This window comes from Peromyscus eremicus, chromosome 3 (genome assembly GCF_949786415.1).
Source record: "Peromyscus eremicus chromosome 3, PerEre_H2_v1, whole genome shotgun sequence".
Classification (NCBI taxonomy): domain Eukaryota; kingdom Metazoa; phylum Chordata; class Mammalia; order Rodentia; family Cricetidae; genus Peromyscus; species Peromyscus eremicus.
In genome coordinates, this window is record NC_081418.1 from 84,316,083 (window position 1) to 84,343,457 (window position 27,375).

Here is a 27,375-nt window from a genome sequence, read left to right on the forward strand (position 1 = left end):
AGTCATAGTAGTCCGTTTTCCGCCTAGTCGAACTTCACACCCCGCTCTCCCTGCGGGCTCACCTAGTAACCCCATTCCTTAGACAAAGTAGCGCCTAGCGCGACCCGGAAGGAGAACCCGCCCTTCCGCCTCCTACTCGCCAATCACCGCGGGGCTCTCCTTTTCGCAGCCGAGGTGAGGCCCACCCTCCGGGAGCCGCCTCGTCTGGACCAGGGCAGGAGGAGGCGCGTGCGCAGTGGCGTCGGCGGCCCTTCCGGTGCGCAGGGCGCAGACAGGGTGTACGGACGCGGGCACGCACACTAGCGCGCACGCCCTCCTCTCGTGCCGCCGCGGTCGTTCCCGCGTACACCAGCAGCGCCGTCACTTCGGCAGAGATGCTGCGGGCCTGTCAGTTATCTGGCGTGACCGTCGCGGCGCAGGTGAGCGTGGGGTCTCCCCGAGGGGGCGCGTGGTCACGCCGACTGCAGACTGCCAACGGACAACGGGAGAGAGGCATCCGTGATGCGCAGTCCCTGGGCAGAGGCGCGCCGAGAGTGACAGGGCGGGAAACTGAGGCAGCTCACTAGGGCGGCCGCTCGACTGGAATGACTAGAGCCTTATTGCTGAAGAAGCGGGCTGGGGTGTGGAGCGCTCGCGGGGAGGCGGGTGTGCTGCTGAGGCGTGGCTGCAGGGACCCTGGGGTCCAATCAGTATCTCGTTGATTCAGTCCCGGACCAATCCTGGCCGCTGGCGTCTGGGTCGCCGGTTGGGCACGTGATCGGTTTCCAATCGTGGAGGTCGGGGCGGGAGAACTACAATTCCCAGCAGGGATTGCTTCTCAGAGCTTGTTGCATCTTTAATAAGCATATTGCTGGACTGGTGGAGAGCCTGCGGTTTAGGGGTCAAGGTTGCAATTAACCTGGATGGGTTGCTTTTGTTTTGGTAGTCGACAGCACCTTTGAGCTATTCTTACTCTACAATAAAAAGTGAAAGATTTTTCGTTTCTGGAGCTTAAACTTCTGGTGCTTGAGGAAGGACGGAGTCATGACCTTGTGCTCATTTCTAAGATTAGTTTGGGGATCAGTGTCTCTAAGCCCTTGGAACCGTGCCTGACATTCAGGTATCTTAGGCATCCTGTTTTGCTTTTTTTTTTTTTTTAATTTTCATAAATATTAATATAACTTGCTACCGTTGACAATAAAAACCCTGTTTCCATTGCTCATATCAGGAAATTAATACTTTGACCTAAGGTGAGAAAAATGCTGCGACTCGAGCAGTAATTGGATAACTGGGTGAGATGATAGAAGTTAAGTAGTTTTGGTTTTGGTTTTTCCAGACAGGGTTTCTCTGTGTAGCCTTGGCTGACCTGGAACTCGCTCTGTAGACCAGGCTGGCCTCGAACTCAGATTCGCCTGCCTCTGCTTCCTTAGTGCTGGGATTAAAGTTGTGCGACACCACCGCTTCAGTCCCTGTCCATCAAGTTCTTGCATAGGGAAATGAGACTCGTGTTAGTTTTCTGTTGGTGTGTATCAAACAGCACACATTAAGCAGCATGTAACAACACCCCCATTGATTATCTTACAATTTTTTTTGTTGTTATCTAGACATTAGTGTTGTAGGGTTTCAGCTTAGTCATACAAAGCTTTAAGAAGTATTAGCCATATTGTGAGTCTCATGTGAAGATAAGTATTTTTTCCTTTCTCCAAACTCATACTTAGCAAAATTAAAGCCCCTTCAGGGGTTGTATTAAAGTCCCCATTGTCTTCCTGTTCTTGAAGACAGCTGCTCTCAGCTTTTAGAACTGGCTGGCAATTTCTTGCCACAAGGCACTTAGAGGCCATTCATAACATGTACTTTTGCTGTCACCATGTGCTTCTGTCTTTAACTTAAACATCTCTTCCCCATCGTTGATGTTTTGTTATTAGGCTAGGCCCACCTGGATAACTTCCCTAAATCAGAGTTCTCTTTTGGGTATCTCAATTAGAGAAGAAAACATGAATGCTACTCTCTCAGAAGACGTTTTAAAGTTTCCTGAAATCATAAAATTCATAGGTTTATTGACATTACCTCTTCATTCATTCTATAGTGTTTGATATTGTTGCTTATTTTTGTGTGTATGAGAGAGACTGAGCGCGCACGCACGTGTGTGTGTGTGTGTGTGTGTGTGTGTGTGTGTGTGTGTGTGTAGGTAGGTAGGTACCCATGGACGCCAGAAGAGGGCATGGATTCCTCAGAACTAGAGTTACAGGTGGTTGTAGGTTTCCTGACATGGTTGCTCTGGAACTGAACTCGGGTCCTCTGGAAGAGAATTAAGTGTTCTTAACCAGTGAGCTGTCTCTCCAGCTACACGATATTGTTACTTTCTGAAACTGCTTTTGGCTTCTCTCATGTAATATTTTAGATCCTGTCTTCCCTTTATTCCTTTGCCCCTCATTTTCTTTTGCTTCCTCTGCTTCTTTTCCTGGTTTCCCTACTGGGAATTGATCCTAGGGCTTCGTATGTGCTGAGTAAGCATTGTATCACTGATCTGTAACCATGCCTCTCTTCTTTTGACTTCTTTCCTGAGACAGGAGTCTCACTATATTGCCCAGATTGGCCTCAAATTTGATCCTCTTGCCTCAGTCTCTCAGATAGCTGAGAATTTTTTTGTATGTTGTTTGATTAGGGATTAGATCAATTCTCAGAACCTTCATCCTGAAAGAGATGACTTTCTTTCTTAGCTTTGCATTTATGTTTCTAAATTTAAATTTGTTATCAATTTACCAAATTATTCCACCTTGGCAAATCCCACCTGCTGACATGTCTTCTTGCCTTCTCTATTTCTCTTCAAATAAGTTCTTTACTGGCTAGTAAAAGACTTTAAAAAAGCAAACATGTAACATCATGCTCTTCATTGACATCCTGTTCAGAATGAAGTCTAAGCACTTTTCCACACTCACCAGACTTTCTCACACCTTGCTTTCTGTTCTGCTCCATCACTGTCTTTATAGTACCTCCAGCACACACTTCACTGGTGGTCTTTTTGGTGTTTTGTTTGTTTGTTTGTTTGGTTGGTTGGGTTGTTTTGCTCTGAACTCTTCACAGGTCTTTGCTTGACTCCCCCACCCCCTTTATGCAGGTACTTTCTTAATAAATCCCCCTTCCTTTCAGAGCCTTTCTTTTCTAGCGTGGACTGGGGACCACTCTTCTATACATCACTCTGACTGTACACTTAAGTATTGGTATGTCTTAGCATTCCATGACGTATGTGTATTTCTTATGTTTTCTGCATTTAAAGTGTAAGTTCCAAGTTACATGCCTGAAGTCCCACCACTCCACCACCGAGGGGTCCAGCCTGGTCTCTATAGTTAAGTTTCAGGTCAGCCAGGGCTATATATAGGACGAGCCTGTCCCACAAAAGTCCTTAAACTCTACAACTAGTCTGTGCCTATGTTGTTCAATTCTGTTTTCCAGTAGTGACAGTCCCTGACTTCTAGTAGATGCTCAGTAAATGTGACATGCTTGAGTGATCCTTTTTTTTTTTTTCTTACTCTCAAGTGCTTTAGGGCCTATGGTGGTGTATTAAGTTAGGGTTCTCTAGAGAAACAAAGCTCTGTGTGTGTGTGTGTGTGTGTGTGTGTGTGTGTGTGTGTGTGTGTGTCTGTGTCTGTAGAATGATTGATTTATAAGGGCTGAGTTCACATAGTTAATGGGAGTTGGTAAATCCAGAATCTGCACTGTGGGCTGGCAGAGCAGAGACTGAGAAAGGCAGGTGCTGTTGCAATCTCAGGCCAGCAGTATGGAAACTTAGGGGAGCAGCTGGCGCAGCTCCAGTCCAAAGGGCCTGTAGCAGGGAAGTCCTTGCTTTTTATGCTAGACAGACCTTCAGCTGTTTGCCTGAAGCTCACCCATGTTATAGAGGGCAGCCTCCTTAACTTAAAAAGTTCACCACTTTAAATGTTAATCTTACAGACACACACACACACAACCATCACCATCAGAGATGGTACCTTTTTCATTCTTTAGTAACTTCAACATCCTTGAATTTTTACAAGTATTTATATATATATATATATATATATATATATATAGTTCTCTTTTCTTTTTAGAAATATGCTTTAAGTCCTTCCTCAGTGTTTTCCTTCCCTTGTTAGTTCTTTTTATCCCTGTACTGTATCTTGAGGTTCAGTCTTTTAGAAGTGACCATTAGGTTTAGAGGACCTGAGCTTTCAGCCTGGCTAGGCCTCTCCCACACATAATTCTTGGAAGTAGTCATTTGCACATGTCATACTCATTTGATCTAAGCCAAAATACTGAGAATTAATGTTATAAGCTTTCTTTGCTTATACCTTAAAAGAAGAGGGGCGGGGCTGGAGAGATATTCAGTGGTTAAGAGTGCTGGCTGCTTTTTCTTCCAGAGGGGCTGGGTTTCATTCCCAGCAACTGTGTGGCAGACAACTGTAACTCTAGTTCCTAAGGATCTGATGCCCTCTTCTGGCCTCTGCATACACATGGTACATAGAGACACATGTTGGCAAAACACCCACATACATAAATAAAAGTAAAGTAAAAATTTGAAGTGTCCTAGTTCTGTTTGTCCTTATAAATATATTTACAGTGTTTTCTCTTGTTACTTAAAAAGTTTTTATTTAAAATGTTGTTTCATGTAATCTGTTTTGATCATATTCTTTCCTCTCCCCTAACCCTTCTCCACCCACCTTCATATTTTTTCTCTCATCAAAACAAAAAACAGGGAAAACAACAAAAAATAAACAGAAAAGGACAAACTTAAAAAAAAAAGGTAGAAGTCCCAAGTGCTAGGATTATAAATGCGCATTATGGCACCTGAGTTGCAATAATTTGTAGTGTAAAATTTTCATTTATCTTAGGTTTATCATTTTGAATATTCAGACTTGTTTTGATAAGTTTACCCAATTACTGAAACGTGTTACAATTATAGCATTTTCTGATTTCAATGTAAAAATGCTATATTTCACCAAAATGTCATTTCAGGCCGTATTCTTCATATCTAAAATATGAGTTGTTCTTCTTTGACTAAAAAATGAAATTAACAGGGCTGGAGAGATGGCTCAGCAGTTAAGAGCACTTGCTGCTTTCAAGATTGGAACTGGATTCTCAGCACCCACATCCAGAAGTTCACAGCCACCTGTAACTCCAGTCCCAGGACTCCAACGCCCTCTTCTGGCCTCTGCAGATACCTGCACACACACACCCCACAAAAAATAAACCTTTAACAGGTTAGCAGCAAGACAAATGATAATAGAAATGAAAAAAAAAAAGTAGAAGAAGCAAATAATAATAATAATAATAATAATAACAACAACAACAACAACAAAACAAAAAGCACACAAACACAAACCATGGACTCTAGTTTGTGTTAGCCAACTTCCCCTGGGCATGAGGCTGCCTTGCAGTGTAGTTGATCTACCCAGTGGCACTCCATTGGAGAACAAGATTTTTTCCTTTCCCAGCAGCTGTTGCTTCCAAAGAGCCTCTTGGTTAGGTTATTCTTTGTGTCTCCTTCCTCTTCTCAGTGCTGAGATTTGGTCTGGTTTGAACCTGTGCAGGTATTGTGTGTGCTGTCACAGTCTCTGTGTCATATGGACATCAGTCTTGTGTCTGGAAGAGGCTGTTCCTTGGAGTCATCCACCACTTCTGACCCTTAGAGTCTTTCTGCTTCTTCTGCAAGGAAGTCTGAGACTCGAGGGGAGGGATTTGATACAGACATCCTATGTAGGGCTGAGTGTTCCAAAGTCTCTAACTCTGTGCACGTTGTCCAGTTGGGGTCTTTGTTAATTACTATCTACTGCAAAAGAAGCTTTCCTGATGAGGGTTGAGTGATGCTCTGGTCTGTGGGTAGAACGGTGTCACTAGGAGTCATTTTATTGCTATGTTCCTTTAGCAGATAATAGTAGTAGGTTTCCCCCCAGGCCCATGACCTGTCTGGTTCCGGGTTCTTAGCCACTTTAGCAGTGTTGTGAATGGGTTCCTCTGATTTCTGGCTTCTGAGAGCACTGCACATACATGGTACACGGATACACACACATTCAGGCAAAACATCCATACACGTAGAATAAAAACAAATCTTTAAGGAAAAAAAGAAGGAAGACTGCTGTTTTGATGGTGTTTAACTAAGACCAAGGCTGAATCTGTCTGTTAGTGAAGCAACTGTCAGCCACACAAGCTGGAAGGTAGTTCAGTTGATCTGTGCAGCCCGCTCTTTGCTCCTGCTCATACTTCATCCTGTTTATTATTCTTCCGTTTCCTATCTATCTCTGTACCTAAAGGTCACCTCAAAAATGTTGGGCCTGGTGATACAGTTAAAGGACAAAAAGAATAAAGAACTGGTAAAGAAAAACACTTGAGAACGATGAAAAGACCTAAAACACTTTACTAAAAAGGAAAAGAACATGATTTTTAAAAATACATGTAAAAAAATCAAAGATGTTGAGGCCCGGGGCTTCTAGACCATTTTTATAAACGCACCTTACATAATGTAGTGTACCTGAGTGAGAAATAATCTAAAAGGTATTCACACATGTGAAGGGAATACTAAAGTATCAAATGTTGGTTTTGGTTATACTAATTAGTACCTATCGTTTCCATAACCAAAAGAACTTCTTTCTGTCTTAGATGCAAAAGGTTTTTCTCAAGGTACTTTGTTTTTGTGGGATGTTACTTTTTAATTTTAGTAAAGAATTGTATATTTTATTTATATTTTTTAAAGATAAGATCTCACTTGGTAACTCTGGCCAGGTTGGTGTTTGCTTTGTAGTCTAGGCTGGCTTTGAACTTGTGACTGTCTTCCTTGTAGGATTATAGGGGTATATCTAATAACATGATTGTCACCCTCTCTCCCTTTCCACCTCCTCATCTTTTAAAAATTAGATTTGTTCATTTTACTTTATGTGAGTGTTTTGCCTGCATATATGTATATGTGGCATGTGTCTGCTTGGTGACAGTGAAGTCAGAAGAATATTGAATTCCCCTGGAACTGGAGTTCTAGATGGTTTTGAACCACTCACTATGTGGGTGCTGGAAATTGAACCCTGGATTCATTGCAAGAGCAACAAGTGCTCTTAACCACTGAGTGATCTCTCTAGTCCCCCTCGTTTTTTAAAATTTAAATTCAAAACATTTTCTTTATTTTTATTTTATGTGTATGAGTGTTTTGACTGCATGTATGTCTATGCACCACATGTGTGCACGCAGATCCCCTGGGACTGGAGTTACAGATGATTGTAGCTGCCATGTAGGTGCTAGGAATCGAATCCAGCTCCTCTGGAAGAGCAGACGGTGTTCTTACCCACTGAGCATCTCTTCAACCATTCCATTACGTTTTATTTTTATTTTGTACGTGTGTGGGTGAGTGCATGCCACAGCACACATGTTGAGGTCAGAGGGAAACTTGTGAGAATTGTTTCTCTCCTTCTGTCATGTGGGTCCCAGAGCTCAAACTCAGGGTGTGGTCAGGCCACTTCAACCTGCAGAGCCATTTTGCCTTAGCTTTTTCAGATAGTCTCATGTTATCTAGGCTGCCTGTTTAGCTGAGGATGATCTTGAAATCCCAATTCTCCTGCCTCTACCTCTTTGATTTTCTTTTTGGTTTTTTGAGACAGGGTTTCTTTGTGTAACCTTGGCTGTCCTAGAACTAGCTCTGTAGACCAGGCTGGCCTCGAACTCACAGAGATCCACTTTCCTCTCTCTCCCAAGTGCTGAAATTAAAGGTGTGTGTCACCACTGCCTCTGCTTCTGCAGTGCTGGGATTACAGTTGTGTGTCACCACTCCTGGCTCTTATGAAATATTTTAGCTGTAGGAAAAGTTTAAGTTGTTGCATATAAATTTGTATTTCAAATGTAAAAATGGTCATTAATAGTGTTAATTTCATCAGCCAGCAAATGTGGAATCTAGAACCCTGGCATAGGATTCACAGGAGACTTTTCTATAGTGCCTGTCTGTTTTCAGGCTATTTCATTATTTGATGATTTCTTTATGTATTCTCTTGCATGGTAAAGCTGAGAAATTAGATATTTTTTTTGGCTTTTGTTTGTTGAAGCATGTTTCTGTAGGTTAGAATCATTGGTGCTAACCTTACAACATTTATTTCGAGGTTATGTGTCAAGACAAATTACTGTCCTTTCTACATCATAGGCCATTAATAAGATGGAATCCTAAAATTAAGAAGGGGCCTGGAGAGATGGCTCAGCGGTTAAGAGCACTGGCTGCTCTTCCAGAGGACCAGGGTTCAATTCTCAGCATCCACATGGCAGCTCACAACTGTCTGTAACTCCATTGCCAGGGGATCTGACACCTTCACACCAATGCACATAAAATAAATTTAAATGAATTACTAAAATTAAGAAGTAGTCGATATGTTGTGTGCCAAAATAGAAGGTTTGGGTTATGTAAAATAGAGATGCTGCTTCAGAGAGAGCAAACTGGAGGCAAATCTTACACTTGACAGTGACTTAGGCAGGTGTGACACAAGCCCCAAAAAGTATTTTCGAAGCTGGGCATTGCAGTGCTTACCTATAGGCCCTAGCACTGGGGAGGTAGAGGCAGGAAGATCAGGAGTTCAAGATTGTGCTGGGGAGATGACTCAGCTCAGCTTGCACACCAGCATGAGGACCTGGGTTCAAGTTCCTAGCACACACATAAAGAGGAATGTAATCCCTTTGCTGAGGAAAAAAGGGCAGGGGTTCATTAAGCTCACTGGCCAGCCAGTCTAGCTCCAGATTGGGTGCGTGTCTCAAAAATTAAAGGGGAGAGCCGTTGAAGAATATATCTGACCTTGCCCTCTGGTCTCCACATGTATAACTACATGTATCTGAGCAACACACATGTATACATACATGAACATGTGCACATATGCATACAAATCCCAAACAACAACAGTGTGCTGGTTGACACAAACCTAGGTATATCTGGGAAGAGTAACTGAGTAATTGCCTCTCAGATTATCTTATGAAGCATTTTCTTGATTCATGATTGATGTGGGAGGGCCCAGTCCCTTGTGGGTAGTTCCATCCTTAGGCAGGTAGTCTTAGGTGATAGAAGAAAACAAGTTGAGCAAATCATGGGGAGCAAGCCAGTAAACAGCATTATTCATGGTTCTTGCCTCTGCTACTGCCTGAGTTCATGTCCTGACCTCCCTCAGTGATTGTGATAGGTATGTGAAAGTCAAATAAAACCTTTCCTTTCTAAATTGCTTTTGGTCATGGTAGTTCTTTGTTTTTTTTCCTTTGAGACAGGGTTTCTCTGTTTAACAGCCCTGCCTGTCCCGGAACTTGCTCTGTAGATTAGGCTGGCCTCAACTCACATCTGCCTCTACCTCCTGGGTGCTGGGATTAAAGGCGTGCAGCACCACTATCTGGCTGGTCATAGTGTTTTATCACAGCAATGAAAAGCAAATGAGAATAAAGAAAAATTGAGTCATTCTAGGCTACATAGGCAGTTTGAGTCCAGCCTGGGCTACATGAGACACTGTTTCAAAAAAAACGAGAAAGATTCCATCAAATTAAAAATTTTACATCAAAGCAGTGATGGTTTAAATGAGAATGCCCGTCGCCGCCGCCCCCCCCTTCCCCCACCTGCCCCAGGCTCATATATTTGAATACTTGGTCTTCAGTTAGTAGAACTGTTTGGGAGGGATTAGTAGGTATAGCTTTCTTGGAGGAGGTGTGTCACTGGAAGTGGGCTTTGAGGTTTCAAAAGTCCAGGCTGTTCCCAGTTAGCTTTCTCTGCCTAGTGCCTGTGATCAAGATGTAAGCTCTCAGCTATTGTACCATACCTGCCTGTTTACTGCCATGTCCCCCACCATGACAGTCATGGACCCACCCTCTGGACCTGTAAACCCTAAATAAACGTTCTTCTGTAAGTTGTATTAATCATGGTATCTCATCATAGCAATAGAAAATTTACTAAGGTAAAAGGATACTCAGGAGTAAAAAAATGAGGGACTGTTTCAGATATATGATAAAGTTCTGGTATCTAGAAAATGCGAAGAACTCCTACAGCTTAACAAGAAGCTAACTCAAACACTATGTGGTGGCACACAACTTTAATCCCAAAATTTGGGAGGCAGAGGCAGATTGATTTCTGAGTTCGAGGCCAGCCAGTTCCAGGATAGCCAGGTCTACATAGAGAAACCCTGTCTCAGGAAACAAACAAAACAACAACAATAACAACAAATTGTGTAGGACTTGAGTAGCCATTTATGCAAAGCCAGTATATGAAACACATGGGAAATTGCTCAGCATCACTGATCCTAGGAAATAAAAGTCAAAGCTAAATGATGTACTGTGCTCCTACCCATTAGGATTTTAACAGATAGGAGTACAATAACAAGATGCTGGTGAGAACATACATTGGAACCCTCAAACATTGCTGATGGGAGTATAACTATGTAGCTGCTTTGGAAAACAATTTGGAAAGCCTGGAACAGAAGGCAATATGTTGTATTATTTCTTTTTTAAGGATTATCCAAAGTAGACATTCATAGAAACAGAAAGCAGGTGTTAGCTGCCAGGGGTTAGGGAAGAGGGGAGAATGGCAGGAGGGATGTGTGGGATAGCGTAATAGAGCCTAGGCTTCCCCTGTAGACTGATGGAAGCCTTCTGTGATTTCTAGAACTTGGTAGTGTGATGGTTATTATTCGGCCTTATTAATGTACTCTATACCACTGAATGGTTCAGATTATGAATGTTTAGTGAACTTTACCAAACACAGAAATAAAACCTGCCAAGTGAGTATTTGCAGGTGGTCAGAGAGGCAGAGTTAGACAGACATTTCAGACTTAGGGAGTCAAAGACAGAACAGTGTGAGTTTTAAAAAACATGGTGATTGCAACTGAATTAAACCTATCAAGCATGCTTAAATCCATGAATTTAAAACAGTACTGTTTTGGAGCAGGTGAAAGCACCTGCTGCCAAGCTTGCTGACCTGAGTTCAGTCCAAGGGAACCCCATGGAAGGAGAGACCAACTCCAGTAAGTTGTCCTCTGACCTCCATACCTGTGCACATGCCTACACATACAAATAAATAAATGTAATGGAAAGTGTGTTAGGGGGCTGAGTTAAGAGCACCTGTTACTCTTATAGAGGAAAGGGTTCAATTTCCAGCACCCACATGGTGAGGACTCAAAACTGTCCGTAGCTCCAGTTCCAGGGGAGCTGCTGTCCTCTTCTGCTCTGTATGGGCACCAAGCATGCACATGGTACACATACATACATGTTGATAGAACAGATATAAAATAAATTGAATAAATCTAATAAAAATTTTTAATAGAAAAATGTATTTAAAAATGTGGTTCTGCTTAACTAGCTATGCCACAAGTTCCTTGAGTCGGGGGAAATGACAGCATTGTTTGCTGCTTCTGTTGTAGTTTTTTCTGGGGTCAACTAAGCAATTGCATGTTGGCCCTTAAAACAGTGCCTGAGCCTCGTCGTTTTCCAGTGTTCCTCACTCTCATTGCTTGGTTGCTGGTGCTGACTCAGCAGAGACTGCTGCTTTGGAACTCATGCTTGGGGCATCTCTGTTTTGGGATTTCCTCAGAGCTTAGCAGCGGGTTCTAAGAGCAGAATCAGGCAGAACCCATATCCATTTATGTTGTAGTCTGAGAAGCCACAGAGCATCACTTTCACTGCCCTCTGTTGGTGAATTATTAACCAAGCCTGCCTTTGCACCTCCCCCACCCCGTCCCCTCTTCCATAACCCCTGGCAGCCACTGTCTATTTACTGTTTCTATGACTTTGTCTATTCTGGGTAATCCTCACAAAAGAAATCATACAGAGTCAGGGAAGGGCACACAGAATTCATGTTTGATAGGGAGCAGTACGTTTCTAGAAGAGCATTTGGCACATCTGCATAGTTACAGTCAGTATTACAAAATGCACTCAATCCTATTTTTTGTGAGGGTGGAGGCTAGAACAATGGATACCCCCCCCCCATCAATGTATGGTCAGTACTGTGTAATGCACTCAGCCCTATTTTTGTGGAGGTGGGAGCTAGAACAACTGATTACCCCCCCCCCCACACACACACAATGTATGGTCAGTACTGTGTAATGCACTCAGGCCTATTTTTGTGGAGGTGGGAGCTAGAGGAACTGATACCCCCCCCCAACCATGTACAATCAGTACTGTGTAATGCACCCAGCCCTATTTTTGTGGAGGTGGGGGCTAGAACAACTGATTACCCCCATGTACAGTCAGTATTGTGTACTGCACTCCGCCCTATTTTTCTGTGGGGGGAGGGCCTGAGCAACTGATATTCTTTCCCCATTGCAACCCTCCCTAAGACCCACCATAGTGTCAGCACTAAGACCAGGATTTTATCATTTTAACTAGATCTTAAAATGGGTAAGACATCTTTGATTCAGCCTTAAAGTTCTAACCCTCCTTCAGCTTTGTTCTAGAAACCAGAGTACTAATGTCATCTGCTTCCTATTCTCTGTCAGGATCTACTGGGATGACAGGCACAGGATAATCTCTGTGGATAGTTTCTTTCAAAAAAGCAGACAGCAAGAGGTACCAGCAGTCACAGACAGTGCCGTAACAAATTGGGAATCTAGCTGGGTGTGACGGCTGATTCTCTGGTTGGCGGTAGTTCCTGATGCTGGGATTGTGTCTGTGCACTTTTCAGTTCTCCCCTTTGGGTTCATGTTTTCACATCTCCTTCCTTTCCAGAAAATGCAGACTGTGCGCACCTAAGTCACAGTTGCGCCTGGCTCCTTTTCTCTTGGAACACCCAGCACCTTCTTTACATATTTTTTGTTTTGTTTTGTTTTTCTTCTGTTTAAATTCAGTCTAGGTTGTTCTTCATCATGTATTAGTAGTTAGGCTTTGGTGTTGCTGTGACCAGATATCTAAGGTAAACAAGAGAGGGAAGATTTATTTGGTTTACTGTTCAGAGAGCTCAGTCCACCTTAGCCTGTGGTTCTTGGGCCCATGGTGAAATGGAATGTCTTGGGAATGGGTACAAATATGTGACAGAGGAGAATTTTACCTCACGGTGCACAAGAAGCAAAGAGGATTCCACGAAAGGACTTTGACAAGGCACAGCCCAGGGTCATGCCCCTGCTGACCTATTTCCTCCAGTTAAGAAAGCTTATGGAAAATCCCAGTGGCATTCAAGAAATAAGTACCATATATGACACTTGAAAATGCCAATTGAGTCTGATGATTCTCTTTTCAAAATATTAAAGGTTGCTTGTGTGTGATCCTAGCACTTGGGAGTTGGAGTCAGGAGGATCAAGAGATCAAGGCCAGTCTGGGCTGTGTGATACTCTGTCTCACAAGACGACAATGACAACAAAACCAGCCAGGGCCAGCCAGATGGTCCTGGTAAAGATGCTTGTTGTACCAGCCTGGTGAGCCGAGTTTGAGCCCTTTAACCTACATAAAGGTGGAAGGAGAGAACCGACTCCACAGAGTTGTACTCTAGATCGCCACCTGTATTCCATGGCCTTGCACCCTTGCCCACCACTAAAAAAAAAATAATAATAAAGATCAGGTCTGAGAGATAGCCCATTGAGTAAAGGCACTTACAGCCAAGTCTGATGGTCTGAGTTTGATCCCCAGATCCCACATAGTAGAAGTAGAAAAATGACTCCACAAGTTGTCCTCTGACCCTTACACCCTTACACATGTGTGTACACACATACACACTAAATGAGTAAATAAGTATAATTTAAACATACAATCTTAAAAAATTAACAACAAAGAAATAGTTAAGAGTAAGGTTTGTTTTTGGTTTTTGAGACAAAGTCTCACTGTGTGTCCCAGGCTGGCCTGGAACTTGCAGCGTCTTCCTGCTTCAGCCTCTTTTGGGGGTGGGATGGGGGGAGAGCAGGATTCGAGACAAGATTTCTCTATGTAGACCAGGCTGGCCTTGAACTGAACTCAGAGATCTGCCTGCCTCTGCCTCCTGTATGCTGGGATTAAAGGTGTGGGCCACCATGCCCAGCTATGCTTCAGCCTTTTAATGTGCTGGTGCAGAACTGGTTTTAAACATCCAGAAAAGTGTTTGTAGTAGATTTTTTTTTTTTTTCTGAAAGTAAGGTAATTTTTGTTTGAATACATTTGTAATAAAATATTTTTTTTTCTGTATTGTCAATTCTGAAAGCTTCTGAGATTTATTTAATTGTTCTGTATTTTTTTTTTAAAGATTTATTTATTTATTATGTATACAGAAGAGGGTGCCAGATCTCATTACAGATGGCTGTGAGCCACCATGTGGGTGCTGGGAATTGAACTCAGGACCTCTGGACCTCTGGAAGAGCAGTCAGTGCTCTTAACCTCTGAGCCATCTCTCCAGCCCCTGATTGTTCTGTATTTTGAGGTGGTCTGGCTTTGTATCTTAGACTGGCCTGTAGTCTGTGATCCTTCCTAACTTGCGTGCTGGGATTACAAGTGTGAGCCACCATGCTTCCACATTCCTTTAATGTGTTGATGTAATGTCTTCTCCTCCTTTAGAGTTGTCTGTGTGGGAAGTTTGTCCTCCGTCCGCTACGACCATGCCGTAGATACTCCACTTCAAGCAGTTCTGGGTATGTAGCTTGTCTCCCTGGAACCAGGTTCTTTACTGTGTGCTAATAATAGGGGTGTGTGTGTGTGTGTGTGTGTGTGTGTGTGTGTGTGTGTGTGTGTGTTACTTTGAATATGGACATGGCTATATAAACTTAACTTTTATTAAGGAAACAGTATTCTGATCACGTCCGTGGTTTCAGTTACCCATGGTCATCAGAGGAAAGCTGAGTGCACTTCAGTCAGATTCTTTTTTTCTTTTTTTCTTTTTTCTCTTCTCTTCTCTTCTCTTCCCTTCCCTTCCCTTCCCTTCCCTTCCCTCCCCTCCCCTCCCCTCCCCTCCCCTCCCCTCCCCTCTTTTGTTTTTGTTTTTGTTTTTTGTTTTGATTTTTCGAGACAGAGTTTTTCTCAGAAACAGTCCTGTCTATCCTGGAACTCACTCTAAACCAGGCTGTCCTCGAACTCACAGAGATCCTCCTGCCTCTGCCTCCCAAGGGCTGGGATTAAAGATGTGCTCCACCACCTCCCGGCTAACTTTCTTTTTTGTAAGGATTTATTTTATTGTACTTACAGAGAAGCTTAGAGAAGAAGAGGAGCTTTGGAAGTTAGTGGTTTGAGGAACTTGAGAGGAAATCTCATAGCTGTGAACATCAGGTCTTAAGAGTTAAATAAGAGGCTGTTTCATTCTTCCTGTCTTAGTTACGTCTTTAAACGTTTTCTTATCCGTGTATAAATATTGTTATCTTATATTGCAGACATGTTAAAAATGATCAAGAAAAGGTGGTTTGCAGCTATGGTGTTTCACTTGGCTGCTGTGGTCCAGTTAGTGGTAGAGAAATGAAAGTGAAATGGTCTATAAGACTCGGTAGGAAAGTAGATAAAAGGAAAACAAAGTGTAATCTTTGTCCTGTTTCTCTCTTTTAGGTTGACTGCTGGTAAAATTGCTGGAGCTGGCCTTTTGTTCGTTGGTGGAGGGATTGGTGGCACTATCCTGTATGCCAAATGGGACTCCCATTTCCGGGAAAGTGTAGAGAAAACCATACCTTACTCAGACAAGCTCTTTGAGATGGTTCTTGGCTCTACACCTTATACTGTTCCTTTGCCAAAGAAGCCGGTAACAATTTTAAACAGTATTTCAATTTATGCTATGGAATACTTTCACTCAACTGCTTATTTTTGAGGCAGAGTTTTATGTAGCTGAGACTGTCCTTGAACTCCTTATCCTCTGGATTCACCTCCTAAGTTCTGGGATTAAAGGAATGTTCCGTATACCTGGCTATGGAATTCTTTTTAAAAGCAAGCCCTTTTCATCTGGACAGTAGTATTTGTGTGTAACTCAGTGCACCCTGCCAGATGTGTGTGTGTTAGTTCTCTTCAACTTGAACTAACAGTAATCTAGACAAGTAGAATTTTAGCCTGTGGAAATTCCATAAATGCTCTTAATTACCACATAAACAGTATCTACACTGCACAAGGGAAGTCAAAGAGGTATGCTGGCAGAGGTGACTGGCTGGCCTGTGACTGAGGCCAGTGTGGCGGTGTGCACTAAGAACGTAATGTAGAGTTGTCAGGATGGAACCTGTTGTAGCTAGTTACAGCTCACTTTAGACAAGAAAATAAAAGTCACACGTTTTTTATTGTCTGCTGTTTGGTTGACAGTTTCAGGAATGTTTTCCAGTGTTCCTGGAGCGTTGAACATATTCTTCAGTTTCACGTCATAGCACACATAGCTTAAAATTTAAAAAAATAATTTATTATTTTAAGTTTTATTCATTATTGCTATTATTATATACATATATACATGCATACATACATACATGTGTCTCCTTGTGTCCATGTCCCAACTTCAGTGTGGAGATGAGAGTAAATTTTTGGGAGTGTGTTTTTCTTCCACTGTGGGATTCAGGGATCAAGTTCAGATTGTCAGGCATGTACAAGTGTTTTTACCCACTGAACCGTCTTGCCAGCTGTAGCTTAAAAATTTTAAGCTCATCTTTAAAAGAAATGCATTGCATCTCCTGGAATTAGTTACAGGTGGTTATGAGTCACCATGTGGGTGCTGGGAATTGAACGTGGGTCCTCTGGAAAAGCCTCCAGTGTTCTTAACCACTGAGCCATCTCTCTAGCCCCCTTTTTAAATTTTTTATTTTAAGTATATGGGTGTTTGGACCTGTATGTATGTTTGTGTACTCCCTGTGCCCGTGGAGACCAGCAGAGGATGTCAGATGGGAGTTTTAACAGTTGGGAGCCACCATGTGGGTGCTGGGAGTCAAACTCCAGTCCTCTGGAAGAGCAACCAGTGTTCTTAACTGCTAAGCCATTGCTCCATCCACTATTAAATATTTCTTAATTCAAACACAACGTGTTGTTTACGCATAGATACAAAAGACATACAAAAGGACACAGGCTTTTTGGCTGTTTGCAGTAGATATTTCTGTATGCTATGACATGGTTAATGGACATGGTTAATCAGATAGTTAAGTCTAGTATCTAGCATGGCCTAGAGACCTTCTGTTGATAAGAAATGTTCCCTGGTTTCTTCATCATAACCAACCACACTGTTCCTGGCTGCTCTTCCAATTCAGTATTTCTTAGACCTTTAAAGGGTTCGCATTGGCTAAAAGAGACAGTTATGCTGCTGTGATACTTAGAGAATCATGTGGCTTCATCTAAAACCCTTAGTCAGTTTTAAGCCGTTCGATCCAGGGAAGGTAGCTGGAAACATTTCTAGGAGCAGGAGGCCTGGCTGAGAAGTTGAGAATAGTATTCCTTTCTTACTCAACATAATCAGTCACAAGTGTCATCTTTGTGAATGAACTCTTTACCTCTGAATGGCTTTTGCCTGTGCTCACTCCTAGTTGCTTTGTCGACTGGTTCCGTTTGGCTAGCATAGTATACCTGTACTGTACCATCTCAAAACCTACATGCTTCATGATTTGCCCCTCCCCCCTCCCCACTGGTGTTAGAGATTGCGCTCAAAGCTCAACAGGGCTGTACCACTGAGCCCTCAGCTCCCGTTTGCTTTTCTAGTAGTACAGCTAGTAGCAGTTACCAGGTTGCTGGGTTAGAATTGCTAGATTATTATTGCTTTTATTTTGTTAGCTCTCTGTTTTGCTTAGTCTGCCTTGACCTTTATCACTTCATACCCCAATTGTCTTCTGAGGTAAAGCCATTGCATTTCCCATGCGCCTGGCCTTTCCCGTCTCCAGTCTTCACCCCCAGGTTTCTGAAAAAATAGAGATTATCTTCATGTCAGTGTAGACTCTTCTCAAATAAGCACTGCCATGCTTTCATGTCACTGTTTGCCAGGAGCTTTTAAACATTTGTAGTTTCTTAGGAACCAAATGTCAATGAGGTTGCAAAGATTGTCTGATGGACTAGCGAGTCTTGCCATCGAGACCAATGATCACATGTTAGAAGGAAGAGCTGACTCCTGCAGGTTGTCCTCTTACCAACATATGAGTACTATGGTGTGTGCTTCTCCCAGGGCCTAATAAATAAATGTTGAAAATAAAGATTTCTTGAATGAAGCCAGGAATGGTTAAATGTCTGCCCAGAAGCTGGCCATTGGTTCCTTTTCTTTTCTTTCTTTTTTTGTTTTTTATTTGTTTGTTTGTTTTTGAGACAAAGTTCTTTTGTATAGCCCTAGCTGTCCTGGAATTCACTTTGTAGACCAGGCTGGACTTGAACTCAGAGATGCAGTTCTACCTGCCTCTGAAGGTGTGTGCCACTGGTTACTTTCTCGCTGCGGACTTGACTAGTTGTTGGTTTATATTTACTCTCAGTAATATGGCTCTTCCTTGCTTTTCCCACCTTATGCCCAAGTAGTATTGCATATAAATTCTTAGCTTTATGTCATTTGTTAAAGATTTCTTTTTAAACTAAGTAAAGAGCCGGGTAAGATGATCTCACAGAATTAATTATGTAGAAGACTAGCTAAGAATGTTGTGGAAAATGTTGTGGTAGAAGTGAGAGGGCTCACTCTTTTTCCAGATACTGGTTTTATCCCAATACTACTTAATAAAAAAAAGGTTTTGACATAGGAATAAAATTTAGAGAAATAGAACATTTGAATTTGGAACTGCATCATAAACCTGCTTGCTATGAGAGTGTGAGTTGCTGGAATTATGTGAAAATGATAGGCAAGCCAGGTGGTAATGCTGCATGCCTTTAATTCCAGCACTCAGGAGGCAGAGGCAGGCGGATCTCTGTGATTTTGAGGACAGCCTGGGTTACACAGAGAAACCTTGTCTCGAAAAAACACAAAAAGAAAATGAAATGCTGATGTCTCTAAAAATATATATAACCCTGGCCTGGCAATGGAGCTTGCTTTCTCAGCATCCATGAGCTTCTGGGTTTGATTCCTAACAAGAAAAAGGGAGAACAAACCAAGGCCCTTCCCAAGCTAGTAATTTCATTGTTATAGAACAGTAGTTAAATTTAAAAATGGATTAATGTGCCAAATTATGAAATATCAGTGTGACTAAAGAGCAATTCTTGACCTAGAAGAGACTGTCTACTATAGTCTGTGTTTTAAAAAAAGAACCTGCAACAGGTTGCATGTTAATTTGTACAGTGTAACTGTTTTGTTTTAAATAAGTGAAATATTGTGTATCTTCTTCAGCTTATTCTTGGGGTGGAAGGATAGATTTCAGAGTTTTCCCAGTGATGGCCTGAGACCTGGAAGGGAAAAGGGTAGTGAAGAGCCCAGTGCAACCACTGATGGTTTTGGTATGTGCTTGTTACAGTGAGCACATGTTTCCTAATTCCAAAAGTAACGGTGAGGTGGATCATATCTGCAGTTCCAGTGTTCAGAAGGCTACTATGGACAGCTTGGAGAGGCCAACCTGAGCTAGAGTCAAACCCTGTCTCAGGAGTTAAAACAGGCTGGGGCTAGAGAGATGGCCCAGAGGTTAAGAGCACTGGCAGCTCCTCCAGAGGACCAGGGTTTGATTCCCAGCACCCGGGTGATGGCTTACAACCATCTGTAACTCTAGTTCCAGGGGCTCTGATGCCCTCTCTGGCTTCCCTGGGTACCAAGCACACGTGAGGCACAGACGTGTGCCGGCAAAGCACCCAAGGACATAATAATATTCAAAAATGGTTTTAATTAAGGCAGTCTAATTTAAAGAAAATGGACATCTTTCTAGTTTCTGGGACAAAAGTCGTAAAGCGTTTCTTTTAAGTAGTCATCTTAGGACTGTGTGACTCACTGCCTGTTCTGGCCAAAAACCAAAATGGGACGAGATTGGTGAACAAGAGTGTTTTTTATTATTCCTTTATTTTCCCTAGCAAACCTGGCAGTTCCATTAATGAACAGTGTGTTAAGTCAGCCTGGCTGTAATTGGGAAAGGAAAGCAGTTATTACTTACAAATCAACCATGTGTCTTCACTTGTGATTGCATGAATCCTGGCAGTAAGAGAAACAACAAACAAGTGTTCCTTCTTGCTCCAGGCCTCTCATCCTCATTTGTTCCTGACTGACTGCATAGAGAAAACTATCACTTTATTTAGAAAGGAAGTGCACATAGGTGGACATAGCTTTCTCAGTGCTAAATATGTAAAAGGAATGACATAAAGGGGGATGTTATGTATCATATCCTTTATTATCATCATAGAAGAAGATTTTAGTGTTGCTAATACATGGGCTAGTCCATTGGAATTAAGTTTTTGGAATGCATTTTTGTAGTAATGACGGCTTTTTCTATGAGTATATTGCAAAATGTTGATATCCTGACCTTTAACAAAGAATATTACTATATATTCCCTTTTAAAGACAATATTATATCCTAAATATTAAACATTTCCCTTTCCAAGATTCAGTCTGGTCCACTAAAAATCTCCAGCGTATCAGAGGTGATGAAAGAATCCAGACTGCCCGTGGCACAAACCCAGAAACAGAAGGGAGACACTCCAGCTTCAGCAGGTACTTGTGAGAGCCACTCTTTGGAAGGTATAATGGGAGGAGTTGTCTTAATGTGTCTGTCCCTGCAGTTAGAGGATGGTCCTTCCTGTGCTGTGAAGGACTCTCAGGAGTCCTTAGTTCACCTGTCCTACCCCTGTGAATTTCAGTGGTTGAGTGGACACAGTATTGAACTTGGTGATAGCAGTTCACTTGAATTCTCTTTTCCTTTGTTTGACACCCAGCCTTTCCCCCTATGTATACTTTAAGAGTGTTCTCCCTTCTCACTTTCTCCCTCCTCTTCGCAAGTCTCATCTCTGTAATTGTTTTCTCTGTCTTGGTGATAAATGTGTCTTGCATATGCCTGTGGGTCTTTTTCACTTTTAGGATTAGCCAGTATTCTACCCTAGTATATAGCACCTGTCTAAAACACCTCTGCTCACCATACACTTGGACTTCCTGTGATTTTTTTCTTTATTTTAAGATTTTATTATTTTATTCATCTGGGTTTTTAGTCTGCATATATGTCTGTGTACTATGTGTGTGCAGTGCCCACAGAATCCAGAAGAGGGCATTGGATCCCCTTAAACTGGAGGAGCTACATGTGGTGCTGGGAATCGAACTCAGGTGTTCTGGAAGAGCAGCCAGTGCTCTTAATGGCTGAACCTTCCTGAATCGCCGCCTTCTATTTTTCTCCAGTTACTTTTGACTTGATAAATCACTGGACTCTGATTAAACAAATACTCCTTGAGTGTGTTATAGGAGCTGGGGACCTACCAGTGAACACACACTTTAAAATAAAAAACACAATGTACTACTATTCCTTGATGGGACAAGAGAAGGAAGTTCATCTACAGATAAACAAGTACAGTACAGAGTCAGCCATGCTGGGAAGGGTACTTGTAATTTTAAGCAGAATAAATCAGGAAACCTCACCTGAGCAAAAACTAGAAAGATAGAAGGGAGTGAGAAAAACCGCACAGATAGCTGCTGTGGTAAAGTGTCCCAGGCCACAGGAGAGTCAGTGCCAAGGCTTGCCACTGACGCTGAAGTGGAGTTAGTGGAGAACAGTGGCAGATCCACCAAGGGAGCAGAAGGGTGGCCTTGGGAGCCATTGTAAGTGTTTTGTTTTCTCTTTGGAGTGGAGTGGGGAGATATTGGAGGGGCTGAGCCAGGGAATTTATGCCTGTATTTATTTTTATTATTATTTGTCTAGAAGTGGTGACACATGCCTGTAATCCTAGCACTTGGGAGGCAGAGGCAGGAAGATTAACAAGCCAAGACTAGCCTCAACTACATAGTGAGTTCAAGGGTAGCCTGGGCTACATGAGACTGCCTCAAAACAGTATGGTATATAGATAAGTGAGCCATGGCAGAAACAGGGAGACCAGCGAGTAGATTTTGTTAATAATATAGGTTTATCTTTTGAGTGGGGCCTTCAAGTTTTAAAACAAAATTTGTCTCATTTTACTGGTTTCCTACCCATGTCATCTCTATAATTGTTTTTCTCTTCCATGAACATTTTTGTTTATAAATTAATCTTTCTTTTCTGAAGTGATTTTTTTATGAGTTCTTTTCTTCACACACTGTCTTCACTGTGAACATAGTCTTCCCTGTGTTCCAAACTGTCATCTTGTTCCACATCTTTCATTTCTTCCTTTATCTCTGCCGTTCTTCAGGACGGTTAGAGACCCTCTCCTGAATTGCTTTCTTTTCTCTCCTCCTCTGCCACAGACAACTTTTCTTTTGCTGTTCCTTTTTGATGTATTACTCTGATGTCCACTTCTCTGTGCTTAGATTTAGCACGGTCACTAGAAGGCTTTCCTGAGGTAAGAGGGATTAAAGTGTCTGTAGGTGCTGAGAAGACTTAGTCTTGTGCCTTCTCAACCTTTCAGTTTTGTGTGGTTCTGTGCTTACTCCAACACAGGGCAGTGGAAGTATCTGTATTTTTAAGTAGTACAACATGAAGTGCTCTGCAGCAGATCCTTGCCTACGGGTTAAGGACAGTGCGAGTACCATGCATAACATGTATTTATAGCATCTACAGGGGCAGCTCAAATTATTTCTGCAGCAGGTGATACACTTTCGGTCCCAGCCCCTGCGGTTCAGCATGAGGACGCTCTAAAAACTGACCGTTCCAACACTGGTGAAGGAAAACCCGCATCTGTAACCTCAGGTAGTTTAATTATTCATGTGTTATGCTGTGGATGTTTTCTCATCAGAACTGCATTGCCTTGGCCCTTAGACACTTTGGAAATGTGTGCGTAGACTGGTTTCCAGTCTTCAGACTTGCCTAGGAAAGATGAAATTCCAGAGTCTAAGGTAATCTTTGAAAATATGGTGAAGTAGTTGCCTCACTTCCTTTGGAATCGTAAGAGGGTGATGCTTTAGGTCCTCACACCCTGCGTTGCCATCACTGTGGGTCCCTGTAGCTGTTAAAAATCTGTTGAAATTTGCTCTCCTCTTGTTCACTTTTGCTGCAAGAGGAAGCATTCTCATCTTCTGTAAGGGAGCGACCACCTGAAGAAGTTGCAGCTCGTCTAGCGAGGCAGGAAGAGCAAGAACAAGTTGAGATGCAGTGTATGTAAACCAAGTCGCTCTCAGTGGCCCTCTTCATCCATCAGCCCAGCTTGTCTGTCATCCAGTAGCTGGCTGGGTTCCTTTGTTTCTTTGTGTCAGTGTCTAGCTCCCACCATCCTCCCATCATTTGTGCTCTTTCCATTGAAGCTGCCTTGATCCAGGTGACGTGAGGTATTACTGGTGAACATTCCAAATCCATTCTATCCTTCCTAGTACAACGCTTTCGTATAACTCCAGGAAACAGAACTGGGTTATTTAACCTTTAAAGCTTGTTATGCTTAACCAGGTGGTGGTGGCACACGCCTTTAATCCCAGCATTCAGGAGGCAGTGGTAGGTGGATCTCTGTGAGTTCAAGTACAGCCTGGTCTACAGAGCATATTCCAGGACAGCCAAGGCTACACAGAGAAACCCTGTCTCAGGAAAAAAAAAAAAAAAAAAAAAAAAAAAAAAAAAAAAGCTTGTATGCTTATGAGTGTGAGCCTCAGTGGCTTACACTGCAGCCTATAATACCTCTACTCCGGACTTACTGTTGGCAGTCTTAGGAAAGAGGGTGTTCTACATGTTGCTAGTCTTTAGCAAAATACGTGTATTTCCTCTAAAGTTTCAGTTCTGTGTTATAGTGTGTGTGTGTGTGTGTGTGTGTGTGTGTGTGTGTGTGCCGCGCGCGCGCGCGCGCGCGCACGTTCAGGTTCACTCATCTGTACATGAGTATCTACAGCCCAGAGGTTGACTTCAGATATTTTCCTGTATTGCTCTCCACCTAATTTTTTGAGCCAAGATCTATCATTGAACCTTCAGCTTGCTGTTTCAGCTAGACCTCTGTTCTCATCCTATGACCCCTTGGTCACCCTAAGGCCATCTGTGTATCATATATTTACATTATGATTCTTAATAGTAGCAAAATTATAGTTATGAAGTAGCAACAAAAAATGTTATAGTTGGGGGGTCACTACAACACGAGGAATGGTATTAAGGGGTTGCAGCATTAGGAATGTTGAGAATCACTGGGCTAGACTGACTGGCCAGTGGTCCCCCTGGGGTCTGCCTGACTGTCCACCCCAGCATTGTGGTTACAGATGCACTTGATGCAATGCCCAGCTTTTATGTAGTTGGTGAGGATCTGAACTCAGGTCTTCATGCTTGAGCAGCAAGCATTTTACCCACTGAGCCATCTCCCTAGCCCCCATTACGATTTTTGATAGTTTAAAAAATGGTACTAGATGCCCCTGTTTACAGGAGGTGTAAGCTGTCACTTATGGCACTGTACTGCTGTGTATTAGTGACTTCGGGAATAATGGGGTGCAAGGGGGTTTTTGCTGAACAGAAAGTTACTTTCAAATTCTCCAGCAGCTGTTGTGAATTTTCTCCCTGGCGACATCACTTGTTTTTCCTGCTGCTGCACCTGGCTCTGTTTCCTTGACACCTTGTTGGCTCTGCCCTGTTCTGAGGAACTGCCATTGTGAGAGAGTGGAGAAGAAGGAGCCCCAGGTGTAGGGCGTCTGCATAAGCCCTGGCGGCCATGAGTGGTTCTGTGGCTGTTTTTATTCTGTGTGTGCTCTTCCATGCCTGGTCTTGTTACAGATAGTTGAGAATGTTAGGTAAAGGAGTGAAGTGGTTTTGTGTTTCCCATTTTTCCCATAATGGTCATATTCTCCCCCTGTTTCTCATCTGTCTCTCTGATCCTTTTTTCCATGAGTAGCTCAGACTGATTTTGACTTATTGTCTAGCCCAGGGTGGCCTTGACCTCACAGTTCTTCTGCCTCAGTCTTCCGAGGTATAAGATTACATGCTAAATTTGGATTTTCTCCTCACTTTTCTTTTGTTCCTTTGTCATATGAGCACTTTGATTTAAGTTATACATCAGAGAAGCAGAGTCTGCTGCTTTGGCTGTTCTTTTTGGGGTGGGTCTAAATTCTCATGGTTTGGTTTAGACAAACTGAAAAAATTTAGCATCATGGTTTTGCCTCTTAATTTTCCTTTAAACCTTAGAACTATGTATGCATGTGCACTTTTTTAAAAATATGGATTAAAGCATAGTAGCTAGCTGTCTAAAGAAGGTAGCATTGCAGGTGACCTGCCTACAGCCTGGTTTTGTATGGTTCACTGTTGCCTAGTCTTGGATGCCCACCATTAACAAAGCTTGTCCCAAGATCCAAGCGCCGTATTTTTCCTCGCTTCCTGTTTGCTTTCTTGATACTTTGCTCTTTAGATTAAGCTGCAGTTTGATCTCAGTTTCTTGGTATTTTCTCACCATTGCCTTTCTTCACTTATCTGTGTACATGTGCACACCCTGTCTCCTCCAGATACTCACAGAGTAAATAAAAGGTTAAAGTGGGGGGAGAGAGAGAGAGAGAGAGAGAGAGAGAGAGAGAGAGAGAGAGAGAGAGAGAGAGAGAGAGAGAGAGAGGAGACAGCCTTTAATGTTGGTGTTTATTTCTTGTGTGCTTTTTGGGGAAACTGTCCATTCCAAGTCTCCCTTTAGTTTTTGTTGTTGTTGTTTATTTGTTTGTTTGTTTAATTTTGTTTCTTTGTTTTAGACAGGGCCTGCTTTAATATCTCATTGATTGATTGATTGATTGATTGATTGATTGATTGTATATATGTTTGTATGTGTGTGGGAGCACAAGATCCATGGCCTGTATATGTGGCGATCAGGGATTGCACTCAACAGCTAGCACCTTTACTGCTGAACCATCTCATTGGCCTTGCTTGAGATAAGCTTTTGTTGTATACTGTGTGGTGATCCTCCTGTTGCTGTCTCCCCAGTGCTGGGATTACAGGCAAGCACCACCACACATAGCTTTTCTTTTACTTTTTTGTTGGCATGTTTTCTTGTTTGTTTCTTGTCTAGTATCTACTTGTATTCTAGACATGTGAGTTTGCTATGGGTTTTCCTCTTTCTGAGAAGTTGAAAATAGGCATCTGTTTTTTCCTGGTGAGTCTGTGCAATTTTATAAAATGAAATAGTTAATGATTATGATATATATATATATATATATATATATATATATATATATATATATATTCCCTTCAGAATGTTCTAAACCTTTCTCCATTTGATTAAGTTAGCCTTTCTAAGATATTTTCCCACTAAAACACCTTTTATTTTAGAAAACTCTGACTTTATACAAGTGGAACTAATATAGTAAACTCTGACAGATCTGCCATCCATACTTAATTTTTTTTAAAGATTTATTGGTTGTTTTTTATCTGTGTGAGTGCTTGCCTGAATGTATGTATGTATACATGTATGTGCCTGGTGCCTGTGGAGGCCTGAAGCAGATGTTGAAGACCGTGGAAGTAGAGTTAGAGGCAGTTTTGAGCTGCTGCTGTGTGAGCGCTAGGAACCAAAGCCTGGTCCTCGGCAAAAGCAGCAGTGCTCGGAGCCATTTCTCTAGCTCCGCTCCCACTCACAACCCCTGTACTTTTAAGAGAAGTACGCTTTTCTAAGGTTGGGTCCTGTGTATAACTTATTTTGTTTTATGTTTTTGTGAGAACTAATTGCACCAGAAGACTTTCAGGAAAATAGGAAAAGTTTAGTCTGTTGCGAGGAGGATTTGTTTTTAACTGTTCTTTCCTTTTTCAGCTCTAGCCAAGAGTTTAGAAGATGCTCTGAGCCAGACTGCATCCGTCACTCTGCAGGCTATTACAGCCCAGAATGCTGCAGTTCAGGCTGTCAATGCACACTCCAACATACTGAAAACAGCCATGGACAATTCTGAGGTATGCCAAGGAGGGGTTGACCTTTGTAGTAGACTGATTATTTCTCTTCCATATGGGCTTTCTCACAGAGTAAAGACAGTCTGCAATATTCTTTTTTCTTCTGTATTTTTTTTTTTTTTTTTTTTTGGTTTTTCGAGACAGGGTTTCTCTGTGTAGCTTTGCGCCTCTCCTGGGACTCACTTGGTAGCCCAGGCTGGCCTCGATCTCACAGAGATCCGCCTGGCTCTGCCTCCCGAGTGCTGGGATTAAAGGCGTGCGCCACTACCGCCCGGCTTATTGCTTTTTTTTGAGACAGGGTTTCTCTTTGTAACTCTGGCTGTCCTGGAACTAATTTGTAGACCAGGCTACCCTTGAACTCAGAGATCCGCCTGTTTCTACCTCCCAAGTGCTAGGATTACAGACTGGAGAGATGGCTCAGTGGTTAAGAGCATTGGCTACTCTTCCAGAGGTCCTGAGTTCAATTCCTAGCAACTACATGGTAGTTCACAACCATCTATAATGAGGTCTGGTGTCTTCTTCTGGCCTACAGGCATATATGCAGACAGAACACTGTATACATATTAAATAAATCTTAAAAAAAAAAAAAAAAAAAAAGGTGTGCACCACCATGCCCAGCCAAGCATTTCTTAAAGAAAACTTTTAAATTTTTAGATATTTTAGAATG

General features: G+C 42.4%; 1 protein-coding gene across 11 annotated transcripts in view; it reads left to right on the plus strand.

Moving 5' to 3' along the window:
- Positions 1-212: 212 nt before the first annotated feature.
- Immt (inner membrane mitochondrial protein) overlaps positions 213-27,375 on the plus strand; it is a 47,673-nt gene continuing 20,510 nt past the window's right edge. For 2 of the 11 annotated variants that reach the window (XM_059257962.1, XM_059257963.1), the window contains exons 1-6: positions 246-419; positions 14,455-14,528; positions 15,430-15,619; positions 20,323-20,431; positions 22,479-22,583; positions 26,575-26,711. In XM_059257962.1, the coding sequence (XP_059113945.1) occupies positions 375-419; positions 14,455-14,528; positions 15,430-15,619; positions 20,323-20,431; positions 22,479-22,583; positions 26,575-26,711 (660 nt within the window). In that variant the 5' untranslated portion in view covers positions 246-374. Of the gene's footprint in view, positions 420-14,454; positions 14,529-15,429; positions 15,620-20,322; positions 20,432-22,445; positions 22,584-22,891; positions 22,996-26,574; positions 26,712-27,375 lie in introns of those variants that run through there. The other 9 variants (XM_059257964.1, XM_059257954.1, XM_059257956.1 and 6 more) reach the window with 9 other exon arrangements.